The sequence below is a fragment of the Hesperophylax consimilis genome, chromosome 27, assembly GCF_061612785.1.
Source record: "Hesperophylax consimilis isolate HC1 chromosome 27, BYU_Hcon_1.0, whole genome shotgun sequence".
NCBI classification, from domain to species: Eukaryota; Metazoa; Arthropoda; class Insecta; order Trichoptera; family Limnephilidae; genus Hesperophylax; species Hesperophylax consimilis.
Genome location: NC_142862.1, coordinates 4,505,697 through 4,522,084, shown reverse-complemented (window position 1 = coordinate 4,522,084; position 16,388 = coordinate 4,505,697). Strand labels below are relative to the sequence as shown.

General features: G+C 36.0%; 1 protein-coding gene across 1 annotated transcript; it reads right to left on the bottom strand.

Annotated features, from left to right (window-relative positions):
• Nucleotides 1-6,094: 6,094 nt before the first annotated feature.
• LOC149410503 (cytochrome P450 9e2-like) lies at nucleotides 6,095-16,239 on the bottom strand. Its single transcript, XM_089648262.1, has 9 exons — nucleotides 16,217-16,239; nucleotides 12,698-12,861; nucleotides 12,325-12,468; nucleotides 11,714-11,919; nucleotides 11,095-11,326; nucleotides 10,437-10,658; nucleotides 7,212-7,312; nucleotides 6,532-6,700; nucleotides 6,095-6,267 (listed from the first exon to the last, which is right to left on the bottom strand). Exons 2-9 carry the CDS (start codon nucleotides 12,849-12,851, stop codon nucleotides 6,095-6,097), a joined length of 1,401 nt encoding a protein of 466 aa, XP_089504388.1. The 5' UTR covers nucleotides 12,852-12,861; nucleotides 16,217-16,239.
• Nucleotides 16,240-16,388: the final 149 nt, after the last annotated feature.

The following is a 16,388-nucleotide window of genomic DNA, read 5'->3' as shown; positions in this document are numbered from 1 at the left end:
ATAAAGCTCTCGACTAGCAAGCCGGAGGTCGCGAGTTCAAATACCGGCGGGAGCAAATAAATTTTTATTTCACAATTTGTCCCATTTTCACAATTTAACATAATATTGCTTGCGTCACGTTACATAGTTGAAAATACCGTCAGTATCGCACTGGTGCAAGACCACGCTTTAGAATTGAAACGTTGCTTGAAATGGCTTTAGCCGTGTTTGGTGACTAGATCTGAATACTCAGATACTTCCTCTTTCCCATCTCATTCCCCTTCCAACTATCTTTAGCCTAAAAACATACCCCGATTTGGGATGCCATAGTCTCACTGGTTGGGAGCAGTTGGGATTGTTCTGCGCTGTTCACATAAAAAAATCCTTTTTTATCTTGGACTACTCGACCATTTGGCATGTCGCTTTACTGTAGGTTTATTTGTAAGGTTCCGGTTCCGGTTAAAGATGGCGGCCGTCTATCATCAAATCATTTCTCTACATATAAGTAGCTATTCCGGGTAATAAACTTAAGGTAAATTATATGCCACACGGAGAAAACTTACTGTTATAAATAATTGCTAATTTATTAAAAATCGATTGAATTGACAGATTTCCTAGCAAAGTATCGGTAAAACGTGTGTATTTTATGATATCAGCGGAACACCTGCTCATAAAAATTCTAATATTGTGGCATTCCGTCATTACATTTTTTTTAAAAAGCAAACCTGCGTTAACACGTGTTCCGATATATACTGAATGGACTGATATTTCACGTTTTTGACAGGATTTCAATAAATCAGATATACTTATTTTACTCCGTGTACTCTTATTTAAAAACATAGACACGTTATCTGGTAATACTGTACAATTTACAAAAACATCCGTTTGCAAACAACGAGTCAGTTATTACGAAAATAGAATAAAAAATATTATTTTTTCATGTATGAAATCGTCGTGTTTAATTATTAAGTATGAATGAAAGTATTAGTAGTAAGTACCCACTTACAAATCTAATGATTTGGACGCAATTAACATCATCTTAAAAATATATTTAGAATTCTGCCCATTTCCATGATATTGTAGAGTACAAAATAATATATTTAGAATTCTGCCTATTTGAATAATATTGTAGAGTACAAATATATTTAGAATTCTGCCCGTTTGAATATTATTGTAGAGTACAAATATATTTCGTAACCAACATCGCACATAACATTAGGTACTGATGAAAAAAGCAGTGAGACAAAATGTTTGAGAAATTCTGCAACACGCAAGATCTGTGACAATATGAGATATGAGATAGTAATATACATTTAGATAACGGCGAATATATGCCTTAACTAGCAGTTAAGAAACCGCTCCGCGGGTTTTTGCTGCTAGGCCCTGCGGGCGGCACTTGATTGGGCTTCGTCCAGTTTAAGTGATACTAACAACAGTGACATTTAATAGATAGATATTAGGTAATTCACATAGAGAGGGTGAGTATATATTGTTAAAGCACGGAACAGGAATGAGTTAATGAATAATAACATGCTCAATTTAGGCATAATAAGAATGACAGTTGTTTGAATAAATGAAATTTTACATATTTGTGATGGATTATTTCAAATGAAACACTATTATTGACTACATGTCTACAAATGATATAAACTGTTTTCGTACATAATATAAATTGCTCATAGGAGACTTGCAGTGCTTAAATATGTGTTACAACCGTCAATGTCTATAAAATGAATCAATATCGTATAGTTTGTCACAACAATTAAAGATAGTTATAACAAAGTTGACTGAAATAATAGATTATTACATATTTATTAATTGTACCCGAGTTTACGAATAAAAGGAGGTAATTGTGCGATGAGATTAGCAGTCAGTTTAATTAAAAGGTGTTAATTTTTCTCCAACTGGTGTTAATTCTTTACCTACAACTATTACTGTATCTAATAAAGTTTAAAGATTATATATACACCTTCATCAGGAGAGTAAAAATCTATATATAAAGGTAGATTATTACAATATAGCGCCCCTGAGGTGATATCTCACAAAAGCGGCGCTATGCAAATTGTCCAATTAATAAATAAATATAATTTTTACATTTTATTGTGTACGTATGCATTGATATACAACGGAAATAAATAAAATAATGTTATCCGATTAAACTTTATTTTCTTAAAAAACCATAGACATATGAATATTAGTAGACCTGCCCTAAGTGATTAAAAGCGTATTATCCCCACTCCCCATACCGGTTCCATTGGAGCCGGCTGTGCTCGCGTATGGCCTCAAGTGAAATTTGAAAACGTGACGTCATCATTCTTGTGCGAACTATGGTCGAGGCATCATCGGTTCATTTTACGAAATAACACGGCAAAATGTTGACTTGTACTATGAAAACTTGTAAAAATAGATATGAAAAAGAGAATTAACCCAATTGTCGTATTACATTCCATATATAAGCATTATTTTACTTTATTTTAAGCATATTCACATCGTATAATATAGATCAGTTTTAGAAACATATACTATCACATCGAGAAACGTCTGGACGCGAAACACAAAGCTGGTTGTTTGCTGGGAAGTAAATTATGAACATTTATAAAAGTGTCTTAACTAAATACTTAAACGAAATATTCGACTCTGAAAATAGAACCGAATTTTTTTGCCGAATTTGGACTTCGCAAATTTGTTCATAACGTGGCGAGTAATTTGCGCTCCCATGTAAAAATGTCTATTCATTCAAAAGCAGATTTTACTTTTAAGAAGTAAATGGTGATATTATAATGCGAGATGCCTATTTACTGTCAGATTGATTTATTGACGAATCACAGTCAGCCTTACGCCCTTCGTTCTTCAACAGTTGATTTTACCCCTCGCCATTATCTTCTCGTCTATTAATTCCTATGTCTGTGTAAAAAACAAATAACTTTGTTAACATCACTTTATTATATACAACCTGTATCGAACGCACTACGCAATGCTACCCAAAGACCGCAAAGCAGCTTTCTGACCATGGGAGGATAAGAAAGCTAGTATTTACATTGTATCCCCTCCCCAGCCGGCGAGTACTGAGCACAACGTGCGCCCGGACACAGTATTAACGTAGCATCCCCTCTCCTTTGCCCAGGCGAAGCCAGGCCAAACACTGAACGGCGACGGTCAGCCAATCACCACAAAGCAACGATAAAGCTAGAAATATTTCTCTCTTCATATATAATTGCGCAAATTAATGTTAGATTTGCGTGAGTCTCGCCGCAATAATGCTAAATAAAAATATACAGGTTGAAAGGCTGGACTCGCGTCTATGTTGTAAAGTAATATTGAAATATTCAAATATTAATATTAAGTAGTTATAAGGATTTCCTCACACCAATGTCGGTCTGAGGACCCACTGATTCATATTGTACAATTTATTATAAAAACATTAAAAATGTTAGGGAAAAACAGTTTTCATGAAATGAAGCGGCGTAAAGAGTACTATTGAATAAATAATTTTAATATTGACTATTAAAGTCATATGAAAACACACGAAGCTGCACAAAAATGCACCTCATTTACGTGGGGCGGTTCAGACGCGCGCACACCGATGTGTGCACGATCCTGCTAGTCCTATATATACCGCGCGTAATCAGATCTCAGCTCTCTCTTTTCCAACATCTACTCTCACCGCTTCACTCTGGACTGCTTCTCCCGCTGGAACATTGTGTGGTTCTTCGCAGCCGCATTTTCTAGTCTCCAGCTGCCAAGATGACACCTACAGATTTTTTTAATGGAACTAGCGAAACTTATATTAAAAACGATTGGCGTGTAGGCAATTATTGCACTACTTTTCAAATCTCTAAATACAGGTCAAACTGGGGACGTTTTTGAAGACTTACTTCTATTAACAATCTGTTTTCCCAAAGCTGATTCCTGAACTGTGGCAAAACCTGTCTCTGTGGTATTGTCTTCCTTGCCTCCGTGCTTTAGAGACCCCTTCTTGGCTTCCATCAGCAGCTGGATCATGTCTGGTCTAACTATGTGCTGCTCTTCGCGAGTCTGCATTGTTTACATGTGTTTGAAAATCTAAGGCAGCGTAAAAAAACTTCTGTCAATTTTACTTATTATTCAAGTTTCTAAATCAGGCGAATTTACGTTATCTTCAAAGTCAACAACAAAAAATTTCGACATATAAAAACATTCACCAATTGCAGTGTCCTGTGAACTTGAAGAGAGTGGGGGTAAGAAAGGAGATGGTGATTATTCAGATCTTGTCCTTAAACCCATAACCAGCAACGTTTTAATCTGATTTAATTTTGGGACTCTCGTATGGTATTCAAATAAAATAATTACCGGTGTTAATTACGTAATGTGACAAAATTCATAATACATTGGCCACTATCGCAGACTGTTGACTGGTTCACATCACCGGCCACGAATCTCGTAAACTGTTTGTAGGCACTTACTATAATTTATTGTTTCGACTGGTTTTATTCTTTGTTTAGTTTCTGTGTAGAGCGCTACTGTGCACAGTACGCAGGTTAGACATTTCTATTTTTTATTAAACATATTTATCAATACCTACCTGTATACTAATATTAGTTTTTTTGGAATTGTAATTTGTGTCGTCGCGTCGGTTGTTAAATTGAACGAAACTTACAAACAATCAACCAATAAAAACAACATAGTTTTTTTAGATATGATTTGAGATTTTCACAGCCAATAGCATTATATTGATTTCTGTTTGGGGTATTATGCAGTGTTGCGCCACCTCCGTCTTTAGCCAACGTTTTGGACAGCATTACATCAGGAAAAACTGAAAATTGGACCCTTCTCAATAACAATCAAAATATTTACATTTCCTTTAAAGATGCAATTTATGTTGGACTGGTAAATTCCAAAAAAATAAATATGTAACTGCCGACTTTGTAAAGGTGCTATTTTATTTCCGTATGTTTACTTCCAATACGAGATATTTTAGAACCTTGAGTGCAGTTTTTCGTGTATATACAGGTATATACGTACCAAAGCTCAAGTCTAAGGGAAATTACACCGTTTTTCTTAAATGTCTTGATCTAAATAAATTGAATTAAGAAGACCAAGTGTTTTCCTGTGTTCATGCGTATCACACGAGTAGTTGCAGAACTTTTTTAAAAGTTAGATCTATTTCGAAATTTGTCAGATTTTATAATATTTCTGCTGTAGTTTTCAATGTACAAGTAGCTCATTTTCCATTTATCTTCTCTCCAGATGGAAAAAAAGAACTGTTCCGGCTAAAAATGAAATTTCATTTTTAACGTATATTTTTTTTTCAAAATCACCTTCCCTGCATTTTTTCCTACCCATTTTTGCAAACGAAAAGTTATTGGCGGCCGCTGATTCTCCCCGCCCCCCATCAGCTCCTTGCATACAAAGAGTAGAAGGAGAAAAATCACCATTATTCCTATTTAGCAAATCGTAAGCATTTTCAATAAATATATCTGGTCCCTTATCTTCCTGGATTCAGCACGCAAAAAGCAATAGCTTCATCAAAATCATCATCTGCGCTTCAACCATTGGAGAAATCAGGCTTCCACTAGATATCGCATTGACTCCTGATAGTCTCTTTCATTTTCCCTCCGGGGTTCAGTATCGACACTGTCAAGCCACATGCTTACGAGACAAGTTTTTGTATTCAGGCCCTTATTCCTTTAGCAGACATAAAAAGAAGTATTCTCTTTGAATGTCAGTTGGACCTTCTATCCTTCTAAGTATAACAATAATACATACTAAGTAGGCATATACTCGTAAGTTATTTTAAGTTAAAAATCTATTTAATGAAAGTACAAATATATACCTCTGCCCCATCCGGAGCTCAGTTTCTCACCACTTAATACAAATGCGCATTTTCATTTTCACTATACTCCAATACGAAAAAAACAAAAATGTATTTTTTAAAAAGTTTTTTAATTATCTTATAAGATACAAATTGCTTTGCGCATTAAGTACAAGTTTTTACCATACAAAGAAAGAATTGTATATGTTTTTGATTGCAGAAATGTAAACAAGTAATGTATTAAGTTTTTTGCAAACCCTCTGATTGCTTTATTATTTTTTTTAAATATGCAGGTTTGTTTAAGATATATCTGTAGTAAGATATCTATTTATTTTCCCTGTGTTTTACTCCGATCCAAAAGCCATTTACTGGAGCAAAATTAAAAGAACCATTATAAATCTTCATGGGATTTGAAGTCTTGGCGGAAGGCACCAGAGTGAACTTCTGCAGCAACTGGAAGATAAGGGCCTTGCTCTCCATCAGGGCGAACCTGGAACCTGGAAACAGACGAGAAGTTCATGTTAGAATCAATTTTTGCTCATATGAATTAGCATCCCGTAAAATAATGACCAAGTGTGAAAATATGTTAAGCCTGCACAAAGTTTACCTTGCATTGTAAAACTTCGAACAAGCCTATATAAGAAATATCTATAATCTGAGTAGGTACATCATCTTGTATGAATATTCGAAAGGTAGTGACAAATAGGAGAGAACCATGGCGGATCTGAAAAGTTTTCTTTGTAATATTATCAAACTCTTACCAATACATTTCCTAGGTCCAATACCAAATGGCAGGTAGGTCAGTGGGTTGATGGAGTCTTTGTTTTCATCGGAGAATCTCTCGGGGTCGAAAGTGTTGGGATTATCGTAGTATTTAGGGTTCCGGTGGATATCATGAATGGGAATCCATAATCCGTCACCAACATTTAACTGAAAAAAAGTGTTTTACAGTAAGATGCATTTCATAAGCTACAAAGTTAGATAACTTCTTCTCGAGTCATTTCTTCATTGTTGGGATCATGACATCAACTTCAATCGCCCTCATAATCTTGGTTCCTCTGCTATTCTGACTACCCAGCGGCATTCATATACCTCTCCATAGAGTCGCAGGCAACGACGGACGTTCCTCTGCTCTTCAGACGACCCTGCGCTATCCATATATCTCTCCATGTAGTTGAAGCCAGCGGCGGACGTTTCGTTTCGTGAAACTCGACCAGTAATTGATATAAATTAAATTATTTTGATTTTTGCATGGAATTAAAAAAAAATACATTTTCAATCAATTCTGTGAAATGAAAATTAATTTTTCACATTTTTTGTATATTCCGTCTTAAATGCATATTTAAAATCAGCGTTCAAAACCTTAGCGGTATTTCTCTGGTTGAGTTGTGTATGTCAAATGAGTAAGACTTTGAAACCTAAAATGACTGGTAAAACTTACAGTGGTTCCCGTTTCCGTGGAATCGTTTGGGGGTGGCAGAGTATATTTTCTGACACACTTTCTGTCCAGTGCAACGCCGGGCGGCCAAAACCTCAAAATTTCTGTAATAAATTATCAAAATTGTTACAAATCATAGACTTAGTTATTAAAAAAATGAACCTGTAAAAAACAACGTTTAAAAAAAATTGTTATACCTAAGTTTTTATTAAGAAATATATTTAAAAAATATATAAATGACTTGCAGTGGTTATCAAATGGAAAAGATCCTTCTTTGAAAGATATATGTGAAATAATTGCAATTGATCTAATTACTTCGTGGAATAAAGCGTCTATTCCTAGTGTAACTGAACGTCAAATTGTAACTAAACTAACCCGGTATTATCACAAGTACAAATGCTTAAAGAAATGTCGAGTACCTAAAAAGAAAACTGAATTTTATGAAGATGCAACAAAAAAACCCTTTGATATTGCTGTTTGCAAGTGCATTTGTGTCGATTTTTGTAAATGTTTAGTGAAAATACCCAAGAAGGAGCTAGAATTCCTGCAAGATCAGAGAAGTAGCCGCAAAATGTATATCGGCTCATAAGATATAGTGGCAACCAAGGATTTGGAGCGTAGGCAATTACGACTGATGAGGCAAAATAAATTTCTTCAAAAGCAGACTGTTGAGAAACCTCTAAGCCCCTCACCAGAGATTTCAGAGACCTCGGATAATAGTGTAAGATTATCAGACAGCAATCAAGATCCAGACTTTTATACACTTTTTCCGGCATAATCCACGCCATTCACATCGAAATCACAAACAAATCAGACGAGGCATCGATTAAAAAATCTTGCCACTGCCTGTGACAGGACTGGTGTCTCCGACAGATCAGCATCAACCATCGGCAGTGCAGTTCTTCAAGATATTGATTTTATTTCTAAACAAGATTTCTCAAAAGTAATAGATAGAAGTAAATTACGACGCGAGCGCCGAAAAGTTCGAGAAGAGTTGCAAAGAAGGCAGATTTCGAGCTTCGGGAGTTCTGACGGTAAAATAAGTGGGTTATATTTTGATGGTCGGAAAGACAAGACCATTGTGCAGGAAAAACATGATAACAAGTACCACAGGAGAACCATTACTGAAGAACATATTGTTTTGCTCTCCGAGCTAGATTCTCAGTACATTGGCCACGTCGCGCCTCCTTCTGGAACCGCTAATTCTATTAAGGATTCAATTGTAGAATTTTTATGCACTTCGGAGATTTATCAACCATTGTAGCCATTGGATGCGATGGAACGGCTGTACACACGGGCTTCAAGAATGGAGCAATCGCATTGATTGAAAGACATTTAAATAGACCATTACACTGATTTACATGTTTGTTGCATTCCAACGAATTACCACTGCGTCATCTTTTTAATACTTTGGATGGCAGTACTTCAGGTCCCAATACGTTCGCAGGAGTCATTGGCAAGATGTTACAGCACTGTGAAGACCTCCCTGTGGTGAAATTTGATAAAATTACGACAGTCTTACCCGATATCGACATGAAAATTCTAAGCAATGATCAAAAATATCTGTATGAAAAATGTCAAGCTGTAACACAAGGCAGCGTAAAAACTGATTTGGCTAATAAGCAACCAGGAAAGCTGGCACACACTCGTTGGCTTACCTGTGCAAATAGAATATTGAGACTATATGTAGCAACAAAATTTCCAACTCATAGTCTGGTTGAGATTGCTACGTTTGTGATAAAAGTGTATGCGCCAATATGGTTCACCAAAAAAACAAAACCTTCATGTAAAGATGGTCCGAAACATATCCTTAGTATGATAAAAAGATGCTCCTATTTAAAATATGAGCTGACAAAAATGGTTTTTCGAATAATCGAGCGGAACTCTTTCTTCGCTCATTCTGAAAATATTTTATTAGCGATGCTACAAGACGAAAGACAGCATATAAAAGAATTAGCAATAAGAAGAATTCTTAAAGCCCGACAAAATGCAAAGGAGAAAAAAGTAAGGAAATTCTTGACTCCAAAACTAAACTTCGAAGCCAACGATTATTAGGATTTGATAAACTGGAAGACAGAAAAAAATATTCGAGCCACCATTCACAAAAAAATACGGTGACAATGAATTATGGGACAAAATTATGAGCGAAGATATAAATATCCGGATTGAAAATTTTCCCTGTCACACACAGGCTGTGGAGAGAGGTGTGAAGCTGGTCACTGAAGCTAGCTTGGCTGTTTGCGGAAGAACAGCACGCGAAGGATATATTCGAGCAAGAATAAAATCGAGAAAAGAAATGCCGAAATTCGAAACATAATTACACTTTTCGTCTGGAATTCAGGGAGCTACCCCATACGCATATGACACGACTGAAGGCTGAAATGATTAAAAAAAAATATATATTCTTAATTTTCCTTGTATTTTAATGCAAATAATGAAGTTAAATATGATAATATATTTTTTTTTAATTTTTAAAAAATTTCTAGACTTGATCATTTTGTCAAAATTTCAGGTCCTCTGCGCCACCTGAAGATCATATGTAAAAAAAATATTTTTCAACAGCTATTTATCTACAGCAACATTAAATGATACAGGGTTTTTGAAATTCAAAGAAAATTTTTTTTCGACCTCTTCCACTCCGGGCTACTGTATACTTGCTCGGGTTGAAATATTTACTCATATTCATGCAAGATTTTCTTAGACTAGAACCACTTTGTTCCAATCCTTAAAAACACGGTCATTTTTTCATTTCGAGTTTAGTTGCTAACTTCAGTTTATTCAGATATTTGTGATGTTATTGACCCGGTTTGCTTCGAATTGCTTCGAAATTTGGCCAATTACATTTGAACCGCATAATCATCATCATGGACTTTGGTTAATCGATATTTCGATTTAAAATATTGCTCTGAAAGTGCTGCCAATGGGTATTACTGCTTTTTTTATATTTTCATTGGGCGACCGATCGATATTTGTTAAATCAACAAGGTTTTTAACAAATTAAATACTTTCCAACTATCCAATACTTGTTCCTTATTCATACACGTCGTACCAACAAAAAACACGTTAAGATTCTAATGATACCACGGAGAACAACGTAAAAATGGGACCACTACTAGAGATGTGTACATTTACCGCCATTACCATCGATACGACTTTTAGTCTACAACAATGCCTAATGGAATTATAATTAATAGGATATGCTGAATATTTCATCATAGTTAGATATACCTGTGACTACCATATCCATATACTTCATTGCGTGGAGGTCAGTATAATTGACTTTCCCACCGCACTTAGCTGACACTTCATCCACTTCCGCTTGCAGTTTCTTCTGGATGTCTTGGTTCATAGCCAATTCGTGAGCTGCAGAGCACAGCAGGTTTGATGATGTCTCGAAACCAGCCAGAAAGAAGATGACTGCCTGAGCGATGATCTCGTCATCAGTCCATTCTAGGAAAAATGAAATTTTAATCAATCTTAAGCCATTCTCAATAAAAAAACAATTCCTCTGAAATGGAGTAAAATTTGAGGAAGCTGATAAGTCGCATATCGTATAATAGCACTAAGAACTGTGAAAAATATTTAGAATACTGATTCATTTCTTGATTACATTAGCACTCACATATCTGAAAAGTCACGTTGAAGAACCAAAAGGTATCTTCAAGCATTCAACACAGGCCTGTCCATAGTTTTAAATTTAATGAAACTGTAGTACCTATGTACTCTTAAATTAGTGACTTGAGACGTGAGATTACAGTGGGTCTATTGTTTTTAATGGAACTAGCGACACTTCCATTAATAACGATTGGCGTGTAGGCAATTATTGCACTACTTTTCAGCTAATTTCGAAATGCAGAGCAAACTGGGGACGTTTTTGAATACTTACTTCTATTAACCATCTGTTTTTCCAAAGCTGATTCCTGAACTGTGGCAAAACCTGTCTCTGTGGTATTGTCTTCCTTGCCTCCGTGCTTAAGAGACCCCTTCTTAGCTTCCATCAGCAGCTGGATCATGTCTGGTCTAATTATGTGCTGCTCTTCGCGAGTCTGCATTGTGTTAGACACAAGGTTCCTGAAGAATGCACTGCATTTACCGGAGAAGACTCTGATGCGCAGCAACTGGAATATTAAAAAAAGATAAGAAATTGAATTAAATTTTAGTTAATCCGAATATAACTGATGACTTTTACTCGAAGAGAAAGCCACTGCATGCCTTATTGATAAAGTTTATTTTCTTATTGAACTCCTGCCGTGATAAAATACCAATATCTTGAGTTTAAAAAATATGAATCTATATCAAAAGGAATATCACCAAAACGAAAGGTACAGACTCGGAAAACGTTATTTGCGGATTTCTGACTAAAAAAAAAGGTTTCCAGAAACCATAATATTTGCAGCTATGTCATAAAGAATGAATATAGCAAAAGACTTATATCTTGGCAGACACATTTTGGCATTATTTTATGTTAGAGTTTTCCATGAAAAAATATTTCAAACTGGGTTTACCTTCGAAATAGTTGGCATGAATAACAAGAGTATGAGTTTGACTAGCATTAATCCTTTAAAGCTAGTCGATGCCTTTCCCATTTTGTAAAATTCGTTGTCCTTGTCCCTCAGAGAGTTGACCTTAATCCCAAAAGCGGAAGTAGCTATCACATCGCTGCTATACCTTGTGAAGATGTCCTTTAAGTCTAGTTCTAAATGTTCTTTGGCTGAAAAAATTTTTAAACATTTTAAGTGTAGGTCATAGGGATTTTTATCGCCTGGCCATATGCAAAGAATAGTAGATGATAGAACATTGACATATTGAAGTGATCTAAAGGATAGTCATTTAAAATTAACGAGTGTACAAAGAATTATAGCTTAAAAGCTTGAGAATTGAAGAAGAAGGCTAGGAACGGATCTGGTATAGAATATTTGTGGAAGAAGCCAAATTCCATTTAAAAATCTAGTTCCGTGATGATATAATATACAAAAACTATAGTACTAGTAATATCAGAATCTCTATAGAAAGCCATTAGTAAAGTTTGATTTCGTAGCTTAGAATTATTTTCCTACCTTAGAGCAATTATCTAACTTTAAAACATTAAATTTACGAAGTGCGGTTGTTAACAAACTTTTGTTTTCTGGTTTCTTCAACTCCTCGTCCAAGTATGACGTCATCTCATCTCCACACTCCGTGACAAACCCAAACATCCCCTTCATCTTTGAGCTGGTGAAAGCAGGGCTTAGAGTAGCTCTCATGTCGCGCCATTTTTGTCCTAAAATTACAGTAATCTATATTTTTGTAAAAAATTACACATTTTTTTTTTAATGTTGGCAATCGAACCAAAAATTTCAAGTGCTTTCATGCTAAATAATTATCTCTGATTATAGATTTTTTCGAAATTTCTCTTAGTATGAATTACGCTTAAGTTCCACCAAGGCATGGTGGAAATTAAGCGAAATTAATAAATGACAGAAGGGGAAAAATATGAAATAAATCCGTACCATTCAGCGACACCAAGCTGCTGCCAAAAAGGGGATCCATTTTCTCGTCTATTGCATTGTTGTGATCCTGGAAGCTGTCAAAATCCTTGATGGTGATTTGTTTGATGATCTCCAAATCAGTGACCATGACTATTGGCCTCGTAAACTGGTGCATTCCCACGTACCTGAAAATCAATTATAAAGAGCAGGGGAAGGTAAACATCTAGTTTACGTAACGAAAGTTGTATTTATCGAGTGGTATTATTTTATAAATAGGGAGCTATATTTTGATTTCTTACCGGGGCGACATTGAACACTTTTAGAATATCCAATCTTGCAGATTCTCCAAAACAGTTATAATATATTATAGCCTTTCCGGGTTTCCTAGTCAAAGATTGATTGTTTGCTGCCTTGATCGTAAATACTATCACGTAACCAACGATTTTATATTACCATTTAAATAGTTTGCTTAACCTGTGAGTTCCGTGGAGTTACTTAAACTTTACCCAATAGTCAAAATAATCACAAAGTTCATCAAAATCTTTAAAATGTTAACCTTGAAACATGCATATTATATTGAGTTGTTCGTTACATGAATGCACCAAATTACAATAATTATAGCATACACACGCATACGCACATCGCTGCCACACATGCATATTATATTGAGTTGTTCGTTACATGAATGCACCGCTTCAAGTCTTGCCTATTTGAAACACCGCTTACAAATAGGATAGGCGTAGTGAAGAATTGAAAGACTGTATTGCGCAAACGTCGATTTTGGTATACTTACGGAATCTGACGTTATGAGTGCCATAAGACTCATGAAGAACTCGCACTCTATCGGACCAGACTTCGTTCCCGTATTTTTTATTAAAGGGTGTGCCGAGTTCCTAAAAACACCACTATGTCTTATCTTTAACTTAGCCATAAATACTTCAACTTTTCCCGAAGTATGGAAAACTTCAAAAATATGTCCTATTTTTAAGAATGGTTCGAAAAACTTAATCGAAAACTATAGACCAGTTGCTATACTATCAGCTCCTGCTAAAGTATTTGAAAAATTAATTCATAAATTCATTATGCCTCAGATAGACGCATACATTATCCCAGAACAGCATGGTTTCCGGAAAGGAAGATCCACTGAAACCAACCTGATGGTTTTCACCGACTATGTTGCTAGGTCCCTAGACAGAGGTTACCAAGTAGACTGTTCGTACAACGACTTCTCCAAAGCTTTTGACACCGTGAATCACGATATCTTACTCATAAAACTTGCCCAGATGGGTTTTTCACTTCGGATGTTAGAGTTTTTTAAAAATTACCTCAAGAACAGAAAACAATTTGTCACTCACGGAATCTTCCAATCTGCCGAATTTCTTGTTTTTTCTGGGGTTCCCCAAGGATCAATCCTAGGGCCTCTTCTTTTTTCCATTTTCATTAATGACATTGCTGAAGTCATTCGTTTTTCTCGCTTTCTGCTGTTCGCTGACGATCTAAAATTATTTCTTCTAATAAGAAATATTGAGGACTGCCTGCACCTTCAAGCTGATGTTGATAACATTTCAGAATGGAGTCAACGAAACAAGCTTCATTTCAATGTCATGAAATGCGTAGTTCTGACTTTCACCAGAGCATTTAGTCTCACATACCACAGGTACACTATGCTCGGTCATAATCTCAAACGAGTTTCAAACATAAAGGATCTTGGGATTATGTATGAGAATAAGTTGACATTTCGTCCTCATATCGAAGGGGTGTGCCAGTCGGCCTTAAAAATGTTAGGGTTTGTTCTCCGAACCGTCAGAGTATTTCGGGATACCCGTGCTCTGAAGATTTTATACTTCTCCCTGGTCCGCAGTAGGCTGGAGAGTGGTTCGCTTATCTGGAATCCTCATGAGGCGGGGTGCTCCCTCATGTTGGAGAGGGTTCAAAAAAAGTGGGTGTGTCAAGCCTACGCAAGACAGAAGTGAAACTTCTAGTTTCAGCTGATGCTTGGCGTGGCGCAGTTCGCTGGTGTCTGAGAGAGAGGAAAGAAGAGAAGAGAGAGAACGTTCGTGAGCGGCTCCCCCACCTCAACAAGGTTTCACTTCAAAAATGCCACAGCCGAGAATCGAACCTCGCTTAACTGATTGAAAGCCAACCACGCTGAGCACCAACTGTAAGCAAAGCCGCATAAATTGATTATATTATGTAGGTTCTGAAAATATGAGAGCTTGTTATGTTTTATAATGTTACCTACATCACACCCAAAATATAATATATTTTTAAAAATAATGTACAATGTACAGAAATAGAATCCCACACAAGATCGCGTAGTGCGCTCTAGCGAACGGATATTTTATCAGAGGGAGATAGTTTTAATTTTTTTTTCTGTAAATTATTACATATTATCAAAATAAATAAATTAATTAAATAAATGTAATACAATTATCATAATATACGGATTAGATAATAATTTTAATCCAACACAATAACGCAAAGCGCGCTCTAGCGGAGTAATGTTTTATCACAGTGAGATAAGTGTTTTTATTATTTTGCAATATTATTTTCTTTTAAAAAATGTTCTGACCTACTAAAAAATAAGATATTGAATGAAAAAGGCGTTAAAAACAAAAAAATAATGTGCGATGGCCGAGAATCGAACTCGGATCAACTGCTTGGAAGGCAACTATGCTGACCATTACACCACCAACGCCAGTTGTCGGGATGAGCTAAGAAGCATTTATATGTTACTTCAAAACTTTGACTAGATCAAATGAACTTTAATCGGTGGTGGGGGTACCCGCATTTTCGTTTCGGTCATGAGTCGGTTTTACTCCGGTCCTCGAAATTGCATGACGCGCGTAAAGAAGTTTCACTTCAAAAAGTTTCTAAGATTTCTTTACATGAGGGAGTACGGCCACTATCCATGGCTCTACCCGACGAACTTTCTTCTGGGCATGCTGGGACTTCACTCCCTGCAGCTCAGAAGGGAGGGGTATGCCGCTACCCACTTATTCAGACTGCTGCGAGGCTATATTGAGAACTCAGCCATTTTGGAGCGCGTGAGTCTCTATGTTCCAGATGACTATCTTAGACAACGTCATCATAGATTATTCTATCTTCCTGCCTGCAGAACTAACCTACCAATGGTTCTCCCGGTAGGGAGGAGTATATTGCTCCTGAACCAAATCTCCTCCGAGATTGATATATTTGGCGTCAGTGAGGAGAGATTCAGAAGGGAAATTCTTCTGATTCTTGAAAGAGTCTCTCCACATTGACGAGATCTTTCACCACTGCCTGAATTTTTTTGGAAATTCCACATTTCTTGAAATTTCTTTTTCTATGTATAAATACTTAAAACCATCTTTTGTAAAATTTATATAACCTAATTTCTTATATGTATTAAATCCTAATTTGTAATTGTGTAAGAAATTAATAAAAAATTATTATTATTATTATTATTATAATATTATCGTATTCAAAATACGAATACGAAGTAGCAACATGAGGGTCGAAAGTATAGAGATATAACCATGTGTGCAGATATAAACTTACTTCTCATTAGGGAAAGCGTCATAGAGCCTCTTGGTCAGCGAACTGATGTGTTCCCTCTGGGTGAACACCTTGAACATGTGACCGAAGAAAGGAATAGTAATAGGGAAGCATTTTATCCCCCTGCTGGGGAAATAGTTGTTCACCCTTCTTCTATACAAGAAGAGGGCCAATA

Excerpts from the sequence above, each read along its gene's own strand:
- LOC149410503 (XM_089648262.1), bottom strand. The coding sequence starts at position 12,851 with ATGCACCAGTTTACGAGGCCAATAGTCATGGTCACTGATTTGGAGATC. Across the intron at positions 6,701-7,211 it reads CCACGGAAACGGGAACCACT|TTAAATGTTGGTGACGGATT; the intron begins GTAAGTTTTACC and ends ACTTTTTTTCAG. Across the intron at positions 6,268-6,531 it reads TGGACCTAGGAAATGTATTG|GTTCCAGGTTCGCCCTGATG; the intron begins GTAAGAGTTTGA and ends GTCTGTTTCCAG.